The 18,310-nt window shown below is 42.4% G+C and overlaps 2 protein-coding genes across 2 annotated transcripts in view; one reads left to right on the top strand and one right to left on the bottom strand.

The window, feature by feature from the left end:
• The first annotated feature begins 1,702 nt into the window (after nucleotides 1-1,702).
• On the top strand, nucleotides 1,703-12,206 carry Lamtor3 (late endosomal/lysosomal adaptor, MAPK and MTOR activator 3). Its single transcript, XM_052179158.1, has 7 exons — nucleotides 1,703-1,886; nucleotides 2,104-2,149; nucleotides 3,261-3,295; nucleotides 8,544-8,602; nucleotides 10,224-10,357; nucleotides 10,745-10,808; nucleotides 11,366-12,206. The coding sequence occupies exons 2-7, from the start codon at nucleotides 2,141-2,143 to the stop codon at nucleotides 11,437-11,439; spliced, it is 375 nt and encodes a 124-aa protein (XP_052035118.1). The 5' UTR covers nucleotides 1,703-1,886; nucleotides 2,104-2,140; the 3' UTR covers nucleotides 11,440-12,206.
• Nucleotides 12,207-14,648: 2,442 nt separating this feature from the next.
• Dapp1 (dual adaptor of phosphotyrosine and 3-phosphoinositides 1) overlaps nucleotides 14,649-18,310 on the bottom strand; it is a 51,528-nt gene continuing 47,866 nt past the window's right edge. The window contains exon 9 of the mRNA XM_052179157.1: nucleotides 14,649-16,407. Within this exon, the coding sequence (XP_052035117.1) occupies nucleotides 16,339-16,407 (69 nt within the window). The 3' untranslated portion in view covers nucleotides 14,649-16,338. The remainder of the gene's footprint in view (nucleotides 16,408-18,310) is intronic.

Below are 18,310 nucleotides of genomic sequence, written 5' to 3'. Positions count from 1 at the left end.
CATTCTTTTATTCATTCATTCATTCATTCATTCAATAAATGGATCATTCAATAAATGTATGAATTCAATAAATTCAATAAATGTGACACATCCCTGCTGTATCACAGGTAATGAGCTAGGAGCTGGGAATTATTCATGAATTAAGACAATGCTCTAAGTGTAAATTTAATCAAGAAACCATTATTGTCCAGGAAATGAATGTTTTAATTTTGGTAAATGTGAGAGGATCACAAATTATCCATTTATCTATTAATTTTTATTTATTAACATCTATTTATTAACATTTATCTAGAGTATCTACACTATTCTGGAAAGGTCAAGGAAAATTTCACTGAGAAACTAAACTTAAGCTAAAACCCAAAGGATGAAATAAGACTGGGGCTGAGACACTAGAGAACAGCTTCATGCAGTGTGGGACAACCGATGCTGTCACGAGCATGCTGACTCACACAGCTGGGTTGGCCAGCACGAGGCCAGGCCAGCCCAGCCAACACACCAGCATGCAGTGGGGCCTGTTCGTGAGCCTACCTATAATGAGGGGCTATGGGACAACTGATGACTTCTGAGAGAGGGCGTGTCAGTGTTCTTTAAGGTAGGCTGACCATGCTGCATTGGCCTGGGAGTAGATGATCAGCACAAACTAGACTTGATAGGTTATTGGGGGGAAGACACAGTTTGGAGGGTACAGACATGGGGGGTGAACCTGGAGGGAGTTAGAGCAGAAGAATCAGGGGTAAATATGATCAAAATACATTGTATGAGATTCTCAAAGAATAAAAGTATTAAAACTTTCTGGAAATGAAAAGAAACTTGTGTGATGAAATAGAAGAATTCCAAAGTAGGTGCTCCCACAGAGCTTACGTTTTCTTTAACGGTACACTACTGTTAACACAAGAGTTAAGGGCTAATCTACAGCAAAAACCATCAGCTTCAATCCCCACCCCCACATCCCGCCTGAGCTCAGGCAGCTATGGGGCAGGCGAGTATTTAAATCCCAGGTGATTTTCGTTTGTCCTCAGGGTTTCTACAGGAGAATCTCTTAAGCTGATTACAGTGCAGAACTCTACCACAAAGAATTATCAAAGTGTCAGGAGTGAAAAACACCGGGCCAAAGCAAATGGAGAAGCCTCCCTTTTTGCTAAGCGTTCTTGCCTTGCCCTTACAGTAAGCTTTCTTGAATGTACAAACATCAACAAAAGATATAGGCAGTTTTTTTTTTTTTCTAAAGAGGATGCAACAAATACAGGTTCAAAAGCCAAAGCAGGCAGCCCATTGCATGCATATTCAAAATAGACTTAACAAACGAGCCCATAGGCCCATGGCTCCTGCACTTCTAGGTTAAAACTCAAGAAAACATGAAGGGTAGCACCCTTTGGAAACTGGCTTTTAAATTGTGTCATCTAAGGACCTGGGACTTCGAATAAGTAGGCTGTTCAGTTCGTGCTTCTCAAACGTTTTCATTCACAAAAAAAAAAAAAAAAAAAAAAAAAAAAAAAAAGATTTACATGATGGGTCCGGGAAAGGTGTATGCATACTCGGCACAGGACCATCCTCCGCGGTAGGTGTGTTGGGTGGAAACTAAGGTGAAAGGACCTCGGACGCAAGCCCAGCGACTCATGGCTCAGCGCGCAGGCGCAGAAAAACTCCGGGGGGGGGGGGTGGGGGGGTGGGGGTGGGGGCGGAGCGGCCGCGCGCGCAGTTTCCGCCGGGTCTCCCCGGAAGTTCCGAATCACCGGTACTGGAAGGTGCAGCAAGTGCTTCCTGGATCGCCGCGGAGGTCACGAGTAATGTGACAGCGACTTGACAGGCGGCTTCAGAGAGGCGACTGAACTGCGGGAACACCCGGGCAGGTCTTCCCAGGCTGGAGCGCGCGCGCGTCTGCAGAGGTCGCCCCTTCTGTCTGCTCGGGGACAGAGTGGGTGGGGAGCGGTGGGCTGTCCAGGCTGGTCACCCGGGCAGGGTCATGGGGACCTCCCCACTCCCTTGACTGAGATCCAGAACTCTCTTGGCGCTGGCGAGGGTGGATCTCGTGATACTGCCTGGGTCTGGGGGAGGGTGAATAAGCCCCGGGTGCGGGAGGAGTCACGGAAGTTTTCCTTCCAGGAGTGGAGATTGATTCTGCGAGAGGAAGGGGTTCATCATGGCGGATGTGAGTTGACACCCCTTCCCAAGGAAAAGGGGACGTGGGAGGTTTGCATGAGGCTTCTGAGAGGAGAGAGGTAGAAATTAGTTTCGTGCTCAGCCTCGCCCCTCTTCTTGGATCTGTAGTAAGGACTTGCAGGGTCCTGAGTTTCTATCAGGACTGGTTTTGGTGGGCCACTAAGGTGCTTTAGCCTGAGAGAACTATATTCTAACCACCTCCTAATGCTATTGGAGCATACAAGAACTCTGTGTGGGTAACATTGGAAATTCAAAAGGATAACTGACCGCCCTTCCAGTCAGTACCTGTTCCATAGGACAGTGCTCTGATTCCTTTCCCACTAAATACATGCTCTTGATGTCTCATTAGGCTCAGTGTTGGAGTCTAAAAGGATTTCAAACAGATGCCCCTTTAGCAAGCTACGTTCCATTTCTATGTTTCTGATTAAGACGAGAGCAAAAGCAAGTTCGTGATGGTATCATGGGAAAGGATATTCATTTAGGTTTGGAGATAGGGGTTCAAAATACCACACATTTAGAGTGGAGGTCATAATTGTTATGTGACTTGTCCGTGAGTGTTTCTAGATGAGTGTATAATGAGACAAGGTGGCCTTCTGTTCTCTTAGTCCTAATCATGTTCCCTGTTAAATCTTCACTTGTCATTATCTTTGTCAAGAAACTGAATATTAGAGTAGTTGATCTGAATTAGCATCATTAAAAACAATCGTGGACAATCTTTATGGACATGGGAAGAGATTTATAGACTATTCCCCAAGTGAATAGGGTAGCATTGGGATGTAAATTATTATGAACCACATGATGTCATTTTGCAGCAAATATGTATTTGTGTTTCCCAATTCCAAGTACACTTAACATATCCACCTTACTAACATTTGACAGCGTTCTTATGTTGTAGGGTCTGTGATACAGGGATAACCCTGTATTCATGTAATGAAACATATAATGAGACTGAGGCCTAGGAAAAGGTTAATTAACTCCTCCCAAGTTATACAAGTCGGAGATGAAACACCAGTTACAAATGGTGGCTTCATGTCCTTTAGGGATATGGACAGGGCTAGAACAGCACCATGTAATATGGCCTTTAAAACATTCTTTTTCAGGATCTAAAACGATTCCTGTACAAAAAGTTGCCAAGGTAAGAAATTACTAATTTGTTGCTGAATAAACTCTGCACGATATGTTTAATCTTACAAAGTGTTTTGTTTCTCCTTTTAAAATTAGTGTTTTATAAATGCCATGGTAATTATTTACCACATTTAAATGCAAAACTAACCCCAGGTATCATAAGTGATAGTTTGCATTTCTAGATAGATAACTCAAAGGTTCTATAGGAGAGAGATGCTCGGGACTAGAACTTAGATTTCTTACCACTTTCAATTTAAAAAAAAAAAAGACTGTCATAGTTGTTTATTAGATTTTTTTTAAGTTCTTAAGTAAATTTAAGAAAAAAAACTTAAAATTTGACATTATTTTATTATTGGGACCTAATTGCTGGGTCAACATAATCCAAAAATACTAGGCACAGACAACAGTTCATACTTGAAAAACAAATTTGCTTCCATGCTGTGCTTTTTTGTGCCATTCTCTTAAAGGCCTTAACTGGGGTTAAGGTTAGTGGATTTCTTTTTACATAGTTTATTGATCCAGAGGACTTTCTCGCTTGAACTCATTGAAACTCACTTTTAGTTTTATGTAAAAAAAGGTGTCTTTGTTGGCAAGCACATCTTTTGCCTACATTCACATCTTCTACAAATACCTCAGATTTTGTAATCATTAGGGATGAGACGGGAGTAAGGGGAGAAGGGCAGAGTCTTGTGTTTTCACATCGCGGAACAAAGCGACCAGATTGGGTTGTATGACCTTTGAGGTCACTTGGCAGAATATTCTATGAAACCCTTTTTCTTATCTTCCCAGTATAAAGTTATAAGTGGTTAATGTGTGGATATCCATTTATCTCTGTAAGTTGAAAAAAATAACTAATGTTCATTTAGACTTCCTTGAATTGTTGGATGTGTGGCTTGTGTGTTTACACTGATTATAGATCAGTGGAAATTAATAACTGAGTTCTGGTTGTGATTTATACGGTGTATATAGAAAGTGCCATTGGTATGTTAAGTAAGATAATGATTATTATCGATTTTATGTTAATGAGACCTTTAGTTAATTTTAATTAAATTAATTAAATAAAATTAATTGTAATTCTCTCCCTCTTGATAAAATGGCAAATTATAGAGACCAGCTGCTGGTTCTTTTTTCACATGAATGACCAAGATGACAGGCAGTGACAGCTTTGCATGCTAACTAATGAGTGGCGATGGGAACAGTGTTACAGGCTAGAACCCTGCAGGAGAATGTTGGTAATTAGTGTGGGGAATACTTGTTTTCTGACCCTATAACTTTTCTCATTGTTGATTACAAATGTGTTGGGAACTGCCCTCACATGCTCTCTAGAGCTATGATAAAACACTGACAGAAAGCAATGTGAGGAGAAAGAGTTCACTTCATCTTGCAGATTACAGTTCATCATGAAAGGGCAGGGCAGGGACTGAAGCGGAAGCCAGGGAGGGATGCTGCTTACTGGCTCGCTCTGCATGGCCTGCTCTCTGTGGTTCTTTACACAACTCAGCACCACCTGGCTTGGGTGGTGCTACCCCTACGTCAATCATTAATCAAGAAAATGCCCTGCAGACTTACCTGTAGGCCCGTCTGATGGAGGAGCCATGCTCTGAATTGAGATTCCCACTTCCCAGATGACCCCACTTTGTATCATCAACTTGACAAAAAAACCTAACCAGCATACAAACAAATGTGATAACTAACATATGCTTAAGAAACCAGAACATTAAAAAGCATTGGGAAGGTCAGCTGGGCATGGTGGATAGCCCTGTAATTCCAACATTTGGAAAGTGACAGAAGTTAAGAGCTAGCCTGGGCTATGTGAGATTATGTCTCAAAAGACCAACAGGACCATTAGGTGGCTCAGTGGGTAAAGGCACTTGCTGTAAAGCCTGCGTGGACGGTTTGACATGCGTGACGGAAGAGAACCACCCTCACACATTGTCCTCTGACCACAGGCACACACACACATACAATAAATAAGAATATTTGGAATGACAGCTGAAAAGCAAAAGAAACATTGAGTGATTTATCGAGCCTCCAAAAGGAGTGTGTTTCTGTCATATGCCTTCAGATAAGGAACAGGCATTGTCTGTCCTTCACAAATTAATGAGCTTCATCCTTTGATCAGCTCTCCATGTCCATCCTTTGTACTTTGCATGCTGTGAGGTCCTTGAGACTTCCTTTGATGTGCATGTTGTGATGTTTCCATCCAACTGCGTTCCTTAGTCAGGTCAGTAAACTCACTTCCGCAGAGCACCCCTGGCCTTCTGTCTGCGCTTTAACAGTGACCATAAACTGTTGAAAGTAAATGATTGTTTACGTTTGAATTCTGACAATTTACCTTTAACCAAACAGAAAGCTCTGTAAGGTCGGGCTAATACAAGAGACATATGAAGGTTAATAATATTGTGAAAATACACTGGGAATGTATCTCAATGAGAGTATTTCAGACTTGGAAGGCCCTGGGTTTAATCTGCAGCACTTCCAAGGGAACAGAGGAATATTAGTCCTTGCATATCAGCAGGGAAGGATTACACTGCCCTTTTCATAAGGACTGAGAACTCTTTGGTTCATATTTGCAAACCATTTCTTGAAAACAGGCTTATTGCACCCTAAGAACAAGAACAAACAATAGCACCGTGAACTCTTTGATCTGTTGCTGGGTGCGTGGGTTTGCTGGGTATATGCATTCTTGCTATTTTTGTTTTTTTTTTTTTTTTTAATTTTATTTATGTGTGTGGGTGTTTTGTATGCATGTATGTCGGTGTACCATGCCATGGGTGGTGTCTGCGGAGGTTAGAAGAGGGTCCCCTAGAACTGAAATTACAGATGGTTATAAGCTGACATGCAAGTGCTATGAATTGAACCTGGTTCTTTAGAAGAACATCCAGTCCTCTCAACCACGGAGGCATTTCTGTAGCTTCATGAATTCTTGGTTTTAACTACTTTATTTCTGTACTTCTCAACAAAGTCAGGTAGTTCCAGGTATCAATAAAATGTCTTCTTTGTTAAATACTGTTCTTGGGCTTGTATTTTAAGATCTAGTAGTGAGCCTCTCCCCTAAAAAAGATCTCAGGTTTTCCATGTTTTACAATAGCCAATATTTTGTAATTATATGAAAAACAGTTTGGTCTGTTCCCGGTGCTTTGTAGGGATGGCTAGTAGATTGCCAATGGCTGAGTCCAGGGGCCCAAACATGCTCAGCAAACACTCACACCGTCAGCCACAGTATGTCTTTAATATTCATAGAGCACAGTTATTAGGTTGAAAATAGTTGTTTTTAGTAAATGTTAAGATTTTTGCTGACTACAAAAAGTTATTTCTTATGAATATGTCTCTTGTAGCCCAGCAATTATTATTAGTAAAATCTATTCAAACCACTCTTTGTTGTGTATAGAATTGGAAACAACTTATATATTTGTGACCTGATTTCTAAAAAGGAGTGCTTTAAGACTGTAGCTGTTCTGCATTCTTAGGCTTCTGCCTCTGTGGATTTGTAATCTATTAAAAAGATCATTCTATTTTTTTAAACTTCCTTTGGTGTATTAGCTACTATTTAAATTAATTACATGAAAATTAGAACTTACCAGTGCTATACAGATTTTTCTAACTTTTTTTTTTATAATATAATGAGCACCTGTCTTTTGATTTTTTTTTTTCTGATTATTCAATATACTTATCAAATCCCAGGTTGCAAAGCTTCCTGTGCCTGTCCTGCAGCCATGGAGCTCCACTGCTGGGCACATCTGGACAGTGTGTCCCCTGCTGGACACATCTGGTGTCAGAGTGTTTGTGCTGGCACACAGGCCCAGATAGGAGTGAGCACAGGTGCACACAAAGCTTACTTACACATCTTGTTGCATAGTTTGCTGCTTAAGGTACAATTTTCAAAACTGAAGTTTCTTTTTCACTTAATATGACTTTAAGGGGCTAGAGAGATGGCTTTGTAGTTAAGGGCACTTGCTGCTCTGTGAAAAACACAGATGGGGGTTCAAGTCCTAGCATCCTTGCTGGGTAACTCACAAACCATCTCTAACTCCAGTTTCACGGAATTTGATGCTCTCTGCTGGCCTTGGAAGGTACCGTCGTGCATGCACATACACATACACATACAAAGTAGGCCCACAGATGGGTTGGTTGGTTGGTTGTTTTAAATTAATGAGAAGATACATATTGGTGGGTAAAGACTTAAGGTGCAAGTGTAAGGACCTGAGTTTGGGTCCTCGGAACTCAAATGAAGTCAGTGCTCCTACAGTGAAATGAGATGTGGGGACAGAAAAATCCCTGGAAGCTCATGGCCAGTTAGTCTGAGAGACCTGAGGCTGTCCTCTTACTTCCACATGCAAACTGGGTCATGGTCTCTGTCTCTGTCTCTGTCTCTGTCTCTCTGTCTCTCTCTCTCTCTCTCTCTCTCTCACACACACACACACACACACACAGATATACATGCATACCTACATAAACTCTTTCACACACACACACACACACACTTTGAAATCAGATCTGCTCAGTGCATAAGGAACAACACCCCCTCCTTTTCAGTTACTTGATGCCCTAATATTCAGCTGAGCCGCCACTTCCCCAGGGAAGTCTTCTCCCTGCAGATCTTCTAATGGCACCTCCCATAACAGTAATTTTACCTTAGTGTAAGATTATTTGCTTGGTAGCCACTCAGCTTAGATTCTAAGCTTGTAGAGTCAGTAACACAATATCAGGAAATACTAAGTGCCTTAAAATCTAAAAGCCCAGTGTCAGAAATCAGAAAGAGTGAGGGAAAAGAAAGCAGATAAAGCTTCTTTTGTTTTTACCCTCGTCACAGCTGAACTCCTTTCTGCTTCTATAAGTCATGGAATGATAAAACATAAATTTTACTCTTCAATAATAAACATGTATGTTATAAATATCCTCAACATTTCAGTAGTGCATATTCATTGAATTTCTAGAGACGTTTTCATAAACATACCTGGAAACATAGTTTAACAAACAGGCGAGCGCACACACACACACACACACACACACACACATACACACACACACATGCACGCGCGTACATGTTTTTCAGAAACATGCATGAAACAGGAGGGCAGGGCACTTGGCTTGGTGGAAGATCCCTTGCCAGAGTGTGCAGCTCCCTGGGTTCAGTCTGTAGTGCTGGAGGAGGGAAAAAAGAAACCTATATATGCTTGACAATTACCACCGTGAGTCTGAGACACATATTCATAGAAATCAAAATGACTTTGTAATTCTGCTTTGTTTTCTTGTAGTGTCGAAGGGCTCCATGCAATCGTTGTGTCCGATAGAGACGGGGTGCCCGTTATTAAAGGTAAAGTGGCCGGGCGGTGGTGGCGCACGCCTGTAATCCCAGCACTCTGGGAGGCAGAGGCAGGCGGATTTCAGAGTTCGAGGCCAGCCTGGTCTACAGAGTGAGTTCCAGGACAGCCAGAGCTACACAGAGAAACCCTGTCTCAAAAAAAAAAAAAAATATATATATATATATAATATATATATATATATATATATATATATATATATATATATATATATAAAGGTAAAGTGACTACTTCATGCATGTGACACATTTACTTTTGACAAAAAGGTTTTATATTTAAATAATTAAAAATATAGAGCGTTTATTTCAGCAAACTGGTAAGATTATTTTAGTTGTTGAGGAAGTATGTATTTTGCCTGTTGAGGACTTGGTATGGGACCTGTAGTGAAGTGCATGTCAGCTGGACCATGTAACATGTAGAATCTCTGTTCTGGTTATCCACTGAGGGTGCTTATGGCGTAATACAAGCCATTTAACAAGTCTTTAGTGTTGAAAGTGTGTGTGCAAGGCAGGCAGCCAGTCCCTGAACCGCAGCACTAGCTCACATGGTGGGTTTTAATCTTGCAGGTTTTTGCTTCTTTACTAGAAATATTGTTTTTTAAAAACTTTAATGTTGTCATTAGTTTAGTTGATCAGAATCTAAGAAGTTTTTTTAAAATACATCTGTATAAAGTCTTGAGAATTCTGTGCATGCATACAGTGTGCTTTGATCATTTTTGGTTCCACTCCAAGTCCACCAAACATGGTTTTGGCTGTCCTCAGCTTCTTTGGTGCACATTTGCCGTAACAGAGGCAGTGTGAACTTAGGTTGTTTACTGTTTGTATCTTCTGGCATGATCAAAGTGGACTTGGCTGGTTTCACTTGCCAAAGATTAAAGGTGAAATAGTATCTGACACATTTTGTTTACAATTTCTTTTCCATATCAGGACAAACATATCAGGTAATTTTAGACATTAGGATTAAAACAAATGTGCTTTAGAGGTCACCTAGTTTATTTCTTCCATTTTATCCATTAGCGTGCTCAAGTGCAGAGAGGACACTGCCTGTGCAGAGCTGGGTATTGAGTTGATGACAAGACATAGAGGCCATTGACTCTGTGCCACCTGCCGTACAGTGCGGACAGCTATAGGCCTGCTGCCCTCCTCTTCTCACCCCCATAAAGAGGGCTCGTGTGGTTCTCCAGCCCTAACGTTCTTTCCCAGAATCCCTGTGAACCACGGACACTCCGTACTTAGTGGATACATCTACACTAGTCCAGCCTTAATGAGTGATAGGAACACGAAGGGGCAGCAGCCATTGGGCTGTACCTGTGTATGAGAGCAAAAGGCAGTTTCCATTTGAGTCTGTCTACAGTACAGTCCTGTAGTATGGTATAGTGATTTATCTGTAGTCTGAGGTGACTAAAAAAGATGACAGCATTCATTTTATTACCTGTAAGTCAGCCTTTCTTCCCTGAGTTATTTATGGTCATGGACCTTCGGAGACCCAGTTAGCGGTAGGGTTTCCAGGGTGGTAAATGTACTGTTGTGCCTAGGCGTTTACTGGTTTATGTTTCTTTTAAACTTGCTGTTGAACTCTTCCCACACATAATGTGTATTCCCTCCCTCACCCCAGTGGCTAACGACAGTGCTCCGGAGCATGCCCTGAGGCCTGGTTTCTTATCCACCTTCGCCCTCGCCACAGACCAAGGCAGCAAGCTTGGACTCTCAAAAAATAAAAGCATCATCTGCTACTATAACACCTACCAGGTCTGTATATTCAGTTTATAGCTACTGAGTGCTTCACTAATGTCACCTTCCATTTTTACATCTTTTGTATAAGTTGTTTTTAGTTTAAGTCTAAGTTTTAGTATGAGGGGGATAGAATTTTTAATATTTACCCTAAACTAATCTTTTTTTTTTAAAGGGAGTAATTATGGAAAAGTACTTAAAACTTTTAAAAATAAAGAGCTTGTTATGCTATGAAGTAAATGTTAGATCATTACTAACTCCAGTAGATGGTGCCATTAGCTTACATAGCTGTGATTCTCCAACACAATTTTAGGTAAAATAAAATAATGCTTGCCCTGACAGTTCAGTGACCAGTCGCTTGAACTTGTACACTTGCAACATTGTGATTTAGATCTTTCTTTCTAGGTGGTTCAGTTCAATCGTTTGCCTCTGGTGGTGAGTTTCATAGCCAGCAGTAATGCCAACACAGGTAAGTTAGGCCATTCTTTATAGCACTGTGCCTGTGCAGCGTGACAGAGTGACGCTGTGAGAGGGAGTGAGAGGCCTGCGTCTGTGCCTCAGCCCCAGCTCGTTCTCTCTTGAGCTCAGTTGCCCCACTCGTCTGCCTCCCTCCTGGGCCTCGGCCACCCAAGCTGGGTTTCCAGATGCACTTGAGATGAGGCGAGACCCTGGGTCTCTGCAGTAGAAACTAGTCAGCTCAGTGGTGCATTCTGTGTGCTGTTTGTGGCTCCCATTGTAACAGCCTACGAAAGGGAAGGGTCAGAGCACATAAACTGAACAGAATACACACGGGTGCTGTATGAATGACTTAATTCTCTAGACCAATCAATTAAATTACAATGTTGAGATTTTGGAGACTTGGAGACAAGTTGAATGTGCTTGAGAATTTAGAGATCCTCTCGTAGTTTCTTCTCTGTCACTGTGGTGAATACTCTGACAAAAGCCACATGAGGAGGAAGGGTTTATTTTAGGTCACAGTTCATAAGAAAAATCTTCTAACATTCCGATTTTTTAACTGTCTTTCAGGACTAATTGTCAGCCTAGAAAAGGAGCTGGCTCCGTTGTTTGAAGAGCTGATAAAGGTTGTGGAAGTGTCTTAATCCAGCGGGTCTGTGACGCTCACCCTGGCCCCAGGGCAGTAGCCCTGGCCCAGGCCGGCAGGCTTCAGTCCACAGTCCCCTTGTATCTATGTATTCAAAAGGCCGCTTTTCCACAGTACACTAAAGAAGAGCCTATCGCTATAATTTATAGACAGATCAACTGTTATATTTATGTGTATAAAATCTTTTCTTACTTAGTGAGATCTGGGAACGCCACAGAAATGGTTCATTCTATTGCAGCTCCCATGGAGTTAGTGTGGGTGCCCGAGAGTGGGTGGGATCTGTCCCGACGGACGGACGGATGGACGGACGGACGGATGGACGGACGGAGCGTAGGGCGGGAACGGTCCCGGGAAGCCCTGTGCCAGCAAGCGCACCTGCCGACCTCTGCTCCACTCCATAAGCCTCGGACCCTTTTACTGAGAGGAAGAATGAGGTCATATTTTTCTTCAGATTATATTTTATTTCTTCGCATTGTGAGGAAGATGAAATGGCTTAGTAAAAATAATTAAGTACAATCACTAACTTCGCTCCATCTGTGTTCTCAGTGTCGCTAAACATTTACTAATGGATCTGAGTCTTCAGGGTGCTCTTCAGTGAGAACAAATCACTGCTTAGGATTTCTCTTCTGCTTTCCTGTAACTGTGCTTCCACGATGGTGTTCTTTGTACAATTGAAATGCATGTTACTGAATTCTGTTTCCTTATCAGTATGTATATAAAAATGACAGAATCGCCATTTTTTATACATGAGTATAAATAAAATAGTATTTTTAAAAGTACAGAATGAGCTCCGTATAGGCCTCTCTTTTTGGACTTTGAAGTTTAATGGGCATAATTCTGTCCTTCAGTCACATGAATAAGCAATGAATACTTCTTACGTATATTCTATTGGAGATTGTTGTGTCTAATATAAACTGTCAGAAACCCCTCACCTGAGCGGGAGCCCGGCTGAATCTCCAGGGAAGAAATGACTTCTGCTTGTACGCCTGAGCGGCTCAGGGGTGGACCAGCCCCAAGTTCTGGCTCTCCTGGCAGTCTGTCCCGCAGTGGTTCAGTGTGCATGCACTGCCGTGCACTGGTCCCCTGCACTGCTGTAGAACAGTTGCTTTGGAATGTCTGCCCTGGGCACGCCTGTGGCAGGGACCGGTGCCGGAGCTGGGAGCTGTCCTTAGGTTCCGCAGGTGCCCGTCGGCTGAGCACCCTGTCGCTTTGCCTTTCCCTCAGTTTCCAGGACAATCTGAGATGAATTGTGAGTAGAGAAAACGCTTTTTGGGGTGCCCTGGGAGGCACTGCACACCCCACAAAGTGGGGCTGCCTAAAGCAGGAGAAAAAACGCTGGAGAGAATGCGTGATTATTTTAGAGAGCTATAAACTGTTAACCAACTATGAGATGCACTCATTAAGAAACAGAATACTTGCCGGGCAGTGGTGGCGCACGCCTTTAATCCCAGCACTTGGGAGGCAGAGGCAGGTGGATTTCTGAGTTCAAGGCCAGCCTGGTCTACAGAGTGAGTTCCAGGACATCCAGTGCTACACAGAGAAACCCTGTCTTGAAAAAAACAAAACAACAACAACAACAAGAAAAAAACCAGAATTCTCATTGAGTTACCACTTAATGTCTAGGAAATTCCTTGCTAGTGATGTGGTACATGAAATAGAAAGGAAACTATAGGTAAATTAAAGCTAGAGAAATCTAAGATTACACTTATTTAGTGTTGTGTGTGTATATATACTTGTACACATGGGGGTTGTAGGAGAACTCAGGAGTCAGTTCTCTCCTTTGATGTATGTCTGGGGATTGAACTCGGATTGACCACACTCACACAACAACAACAAATACAAATTTTAAAATACTTCCACAAAACTAAATGAGGTTCTTGGGGAGAAAGTTGTGTGGGTTCTCAAGCAGATCAGTAAGGGTTCTGTGTATGTTCCAAGGGACCAGCTTGGAGTCGGACTCTGAGAGAAGGGGTGTCTGGGAGCGTGAAAACAACAAATCGAGGGTTCAAGCTGGTGGCCTAGGCCACTGGTGACAGCTTCCCACCTTGTTTTCTCTCTGTTGCACATTCTTGCTCTCTGATCTGCAGACAGCTCTTTCTTTACTTTCTGCTTGTGGCAGTTCTCCAAGCACTTGTCCCAGGCTACTGTAAACAATCCACTGGATAGCTGTCTCCTGCAGATCATAAGCAGGTCTTTCATTTTACATATTAATCCGGTCATTTACATCAGGTTTCCTTTTGATTACCCTAAGAATCAGCATCCTGTAGCTCTACCCCCTTAATTCTTAGGAAACAGCAAGCACACATTTTCTAAAATTTTAACATTGCAAAAGAATGAAGAAATGTACCAGCCTCTGTTGAGCACACCTTGGAGCTGGACAGCCAGGAGGGACCCCGCCCGACCTGAATGTACCTTTGCCAGCACGCTGGGGCTTGGAGTTACTGCCTCCGAGGCTGACCTTGAACTCAGGAATCTGGCTGCCTTTGTATCTGCCTGCCGAGCTGGCTCATAGTTAGCTACATCTGCTCCTTTAGATTTGTGAAGCCCCTCATATAATTCATATTGCATTGTTCAGAAGTTATATGTGTTTCAAACCCATATTTTTAAAGTTCTTTTCCACAGCCTTAAAGGCTGCCTTGAAGGTCCCAGTGGTTACCATTTTGCTGAGCCATTAACCACACCTTCGCCTCCTGGACTCATGCTGTCTCTGATTATCATAGAGTCGTTAACGTTTAACCAGGAAGGGCATTCCTTGGAGGAATGTAAAAAATGCACATTACTATACAAACAAGCCTTACACCTTTGGCATCCACCCCACTCTTGGAGGAGGCCACGTCCACTGGCCCTGTCCTAGGGGCAGGAACTGTGTCATTCTGTCACCACAAAGATAAGGGATTGGTGTTTGAAACTGGCACGTGCAGCTGTGCAGTTGCCCGGAGACCGGGGCCATCTCCACTTAGGACATTTTGTCCTTGCTCCAAAGACCTCTCAGCTGATGGGTGAGTCCTGCCCGTACTCCATTAACCAAACATTTCAGCTCTTCCTCCAGGTCATTCTGGTCCAGGTAGCAGAGTGAAGCCATGGCTTGGCAGTGTTTTGAGTAAATCACTAATATATTAATGCCTAATAATTGGTTTTTCCCCCTACCTTATGCTACTTCAAAAGCAATAAAAACGATATAATAAAAACTGGACATGTACAGCAAAATCATGCATTTTTCATTTAATGAACAGAACCAAAGGATATAAATAAACGTATTTTACAAAAGGAAAATAGAATATTTAGTATGGAAAGAAAGATTATTGTCTCTAAGAAAATAAAAGCCATACATTTTAAGTATGTGGGCAGTGGGCAGAAATGTCTTAGAACCACAGAGTAAAGTGAATCAATCATTTCTGTAAATTGTTGGCTCAAGCACCTTGGTCACCCTGACAAAAGTGGAAACCATTGCCCCTTTCTACCACAAGAACAGAGTCCCATCAGCTCTGCACCACTGGCTGGCTTAGCACCTATTTGTGTCCCTTCTAACAACAACAAAAAAGCCAGATCAATAATGATTAGAAGTTAAAAAAAAAAAATCTGTTCATGACCTCTGAACACCAGTTTGTCATTGCAACTCAGTCCTGGTCTTCTAGTTTGCAACAGCTGTGTACTATGGATTTCACAAAGATTTGATTTAGCCCCATCCTTGGGAACAGAAGGTGCCCTTTAATAATGTTTGGGTACCTCATAGGGCCAATCTCAGACAGCAGACCCTTGGAAAAGAGAGCATATCCTTTATGGAGAAGTCCAAATGAATTTGAAGAAATGACAGCTAGAGTTTTAATTAGTGCTTATATTTGTAATGATAACCATTAAACTAAAAGTCACTCACAACCACCCTTCTCAGTGTGCATTTCCTTACTGTTTAACACATTCCTACCCTTTATTATACATTCATATACTTTTCCCTACCTAGTCACCCACAAGACGTGTAGTTTTCAGTTTATCATTAGATGGGAAGGATCCACTGGATTTGTATTGTGTGTGTGTGTGTGTTATGTGGACCATACATGCTGGGTCATACGTGTAGAGATCAGAGAACAACTTTGTGGAGTTGCTTCTCTCCTCCCTTTGTGTGAGTTTTGGGGATTTCCACTTAGGTTGTCAAGCCTGGCGTGGGAAATGCTAAGATGGCTTACCAAGCCATCTCTCCAGCCTTTTAAAAGGTATGTGTGTGTGTGCTGTAAGCCTTTTAAAAGAGGTGTGTGTGTGTGTGTGTGTGTGTGTGTGTCTGAAGTTACAGGCATACAGGCAGGCATTTTTGAGCCCCAGGATACGGTATGGGGTATGGGTCCTGGAAACTGAATTCAGGTTCTCTTTGAGAGAGCGGATGCACTTTTAATGGCCAGGCCACCTCTTCAGCTCTACTTGAGGTTGTCGTATATAAACAAAACAAGAGCAACCCATCCTTTGAACGTCCTCGGTGTTTATTGTCTTAATCTGCTTCCTGACAGCACACCCTGAGCTCCCCGATGCACTGACGTTTGCTTGCTGCTTGTAGCATTTACTGAAGTTCAGCTGTGTTGACCGTGACGTGGGGCGGGACTCCATGAAACTAAAGTCCACAAGCCTAAGTCACTGGGACAGCCAACGAGCTCTTGTCTGGCGCTGTGTCCGAGAGTGGCTCCACCTGGACGTTAGGTAGTAGCCATCAGCAGGGTGCCGAGTCTGTGTGTTCGAGCAGATGGCCAGGTCCCGCCAGCTGTATTCCACGAATCAGCAAACCGCATACAGCTCCCAACCAGGATCTACTTTTGATTTGTTTTTAGAGGAAATACTTCAATGAGCTTTCCTCTGAAGTCTGCCATAGATCAGACACTTGGAACAGTCAACCTTGCCCCTGAGCAAGAAAGTTCTATTTGAAGATAAATGACCGAGATCGGACGGTGTCTTCTCCTTGATCCAGCTGTTTTCTTATTTTTGACTGTAATAAAACATAGACATGTCTGTTACTGAATCACTTTATGATATTGACGCGGAAATGGTAAGGAAGACATAGTGAGCAGTAAAAGACATTTATACAGTTATAAATTGCCACGACTCTACCAAGTTTTAATGTTTGTTTTTTTTTTTAATTTTCTTTTAAGACTTTATAGAGTACCTATTACAACAGGTACAATTTGGGATCCATCTAATACTTGTGAGAAAGCATGCTGCACAACCAACCACCCAGTCAAAAGGAGGACTCAGGCAGCAGCTGTGGGCTTAGGAAGCCGTTGACAATACACTGTCAGGTGGCAGGGGCAGAAAACCACCAGAGAAGAGCTCTGCTTTGTTCTTAAAGATCCATTTGCACAGGGAGAAGTCTGAAAATGTACATTGAACTGCTTTTTAATTTAAATTTCGTATAATAATTATGTCATTTGGATAAAAACAAAATATATGGAATTAGAAATGGAGCCCTGTTGCAGGATATCTGACCACACTTCAAACTCTGAGATTGGGTTGTTTTCTGGAAAAACTTGTTTTTAGTTCCAGTGTGGCTCAGCCCTTAGCACACACCTTTAATCCCTCTGACAGGAATACAGACATGCCCTTTTATTTTTTTAAAAGATTTATTTATTTATTATACGTAAAGGCAACACTGTAGCTGTCTTCAGACACTCCAGAAGAGGGAGTCAGATCTTGTTACAGATGGTTGTGAGCCATCATGTGGTTGTTGGGACTTGAACTCAGGACCTTCGGAAGAGCAGTCAGTGCTCTTAACTACTGAGCCATCTCTCCAGCTCAGGTATATACTTTTAATCCAAAACAATGAAGATAAAGTTAGTTTGTAGAAGGAAGCATCCATATTTGAAAGTGATGTCTAATTGAGGGACAGACAAACTGATGAATCGGAGAAAGACTTGATAGAACAGGATCTGCCAACTCTCATGAGCAGAGAGGAAAGCGAAGCTAAAGATACTTAAGAGAGCAGGAGAGAGAGAGAGAGAGAGAGAGAGAGAGAGAGAGAGAGAGAGAGAGAGAGAGAGAGAGAGCGGGAGAGCAGGAGAGTTTTACAGAGACAGGTTGCAGAGAAAGAACAAGCTAGACACAGGTGAAGACAAAAGGAGCCAGAGAATGAGAAGGATCCAGAAGATTAGAACATGCTGCTACAGTTAGTTTGAGGCCAAGGAGGGCAGTTCAGAAGAAGCCTAGAGAAGCCAGACTGAATTAGTCAGTGTGGACAAGAGTTTGAGTCAGAACAGCTGAGTTGAATCAGCCAGCCAGAAATCAGAAAGAACTAGAAAGGGATGAGCTTGTTCAGCAGTCTCAGAGGGCTGAAAACATTCTAGACCCAGATAAGATAGTGTGGAGGCGAGAAGCCTAGGTCAGCAGACAGAAGCAGTAAGCCTGCAAAGATGACAAATACATTAGACAAAGAAAAGTTACTTTTATAGGAGTCGTTTCAGCCCAGATTTGCCATGACAAAGCATTTCCCCACTGAGGTTCAGCGCGAGAGCAGTCTCACAATGAGCATTGTACTAACTTGGATTTCAAACGAAAAAGACAAAACAAAAAACAAAACAAAGGGACTGGAGAGATGGCTCAGTGGTTAAGACCACTGGCTGCTCTTTCAGAGAGGTTCTGAGTTCAATTCCAGAAACCACATGGTGGCTCACAACCTTCTGTGATGGGATTGATGCCCTCTTCTGGTATGTCTGAAGACAGCTACAGTATACTCACACACATAAAATAAAAACAAATCTTTAAAAAAACAAAAACGAAAAACACCAACCAGGCAGCATACACCAGGTGATATGAGGCCCCCAACACATATACAGCAGAGGACTGCCGGGTCTGGGCTCAGTTAGAGATGATGCACCTAACCATCAAGAGACTTATTA

This window comes from Apodemus sylvaticus, chromosome 4 (assembly GCF_947179515.1).
Source record: "Apodemus sylvaticus chromosome 4, mApoSyl1.1, whole genome shotgun sequence".
NCBI classification, from domain to species: domain Eukaryota; kingdom Metazoa; phylum Chordata; class Mammalia; order Rodentia; family Muridae; genus Apodemus; species Apodemus sylvaticus.
The sequence above is the reverse complement of the archived record's forward strand: the minus strand, read 5'-3'. Positions and strand labels throughout refer to the sequence as shown.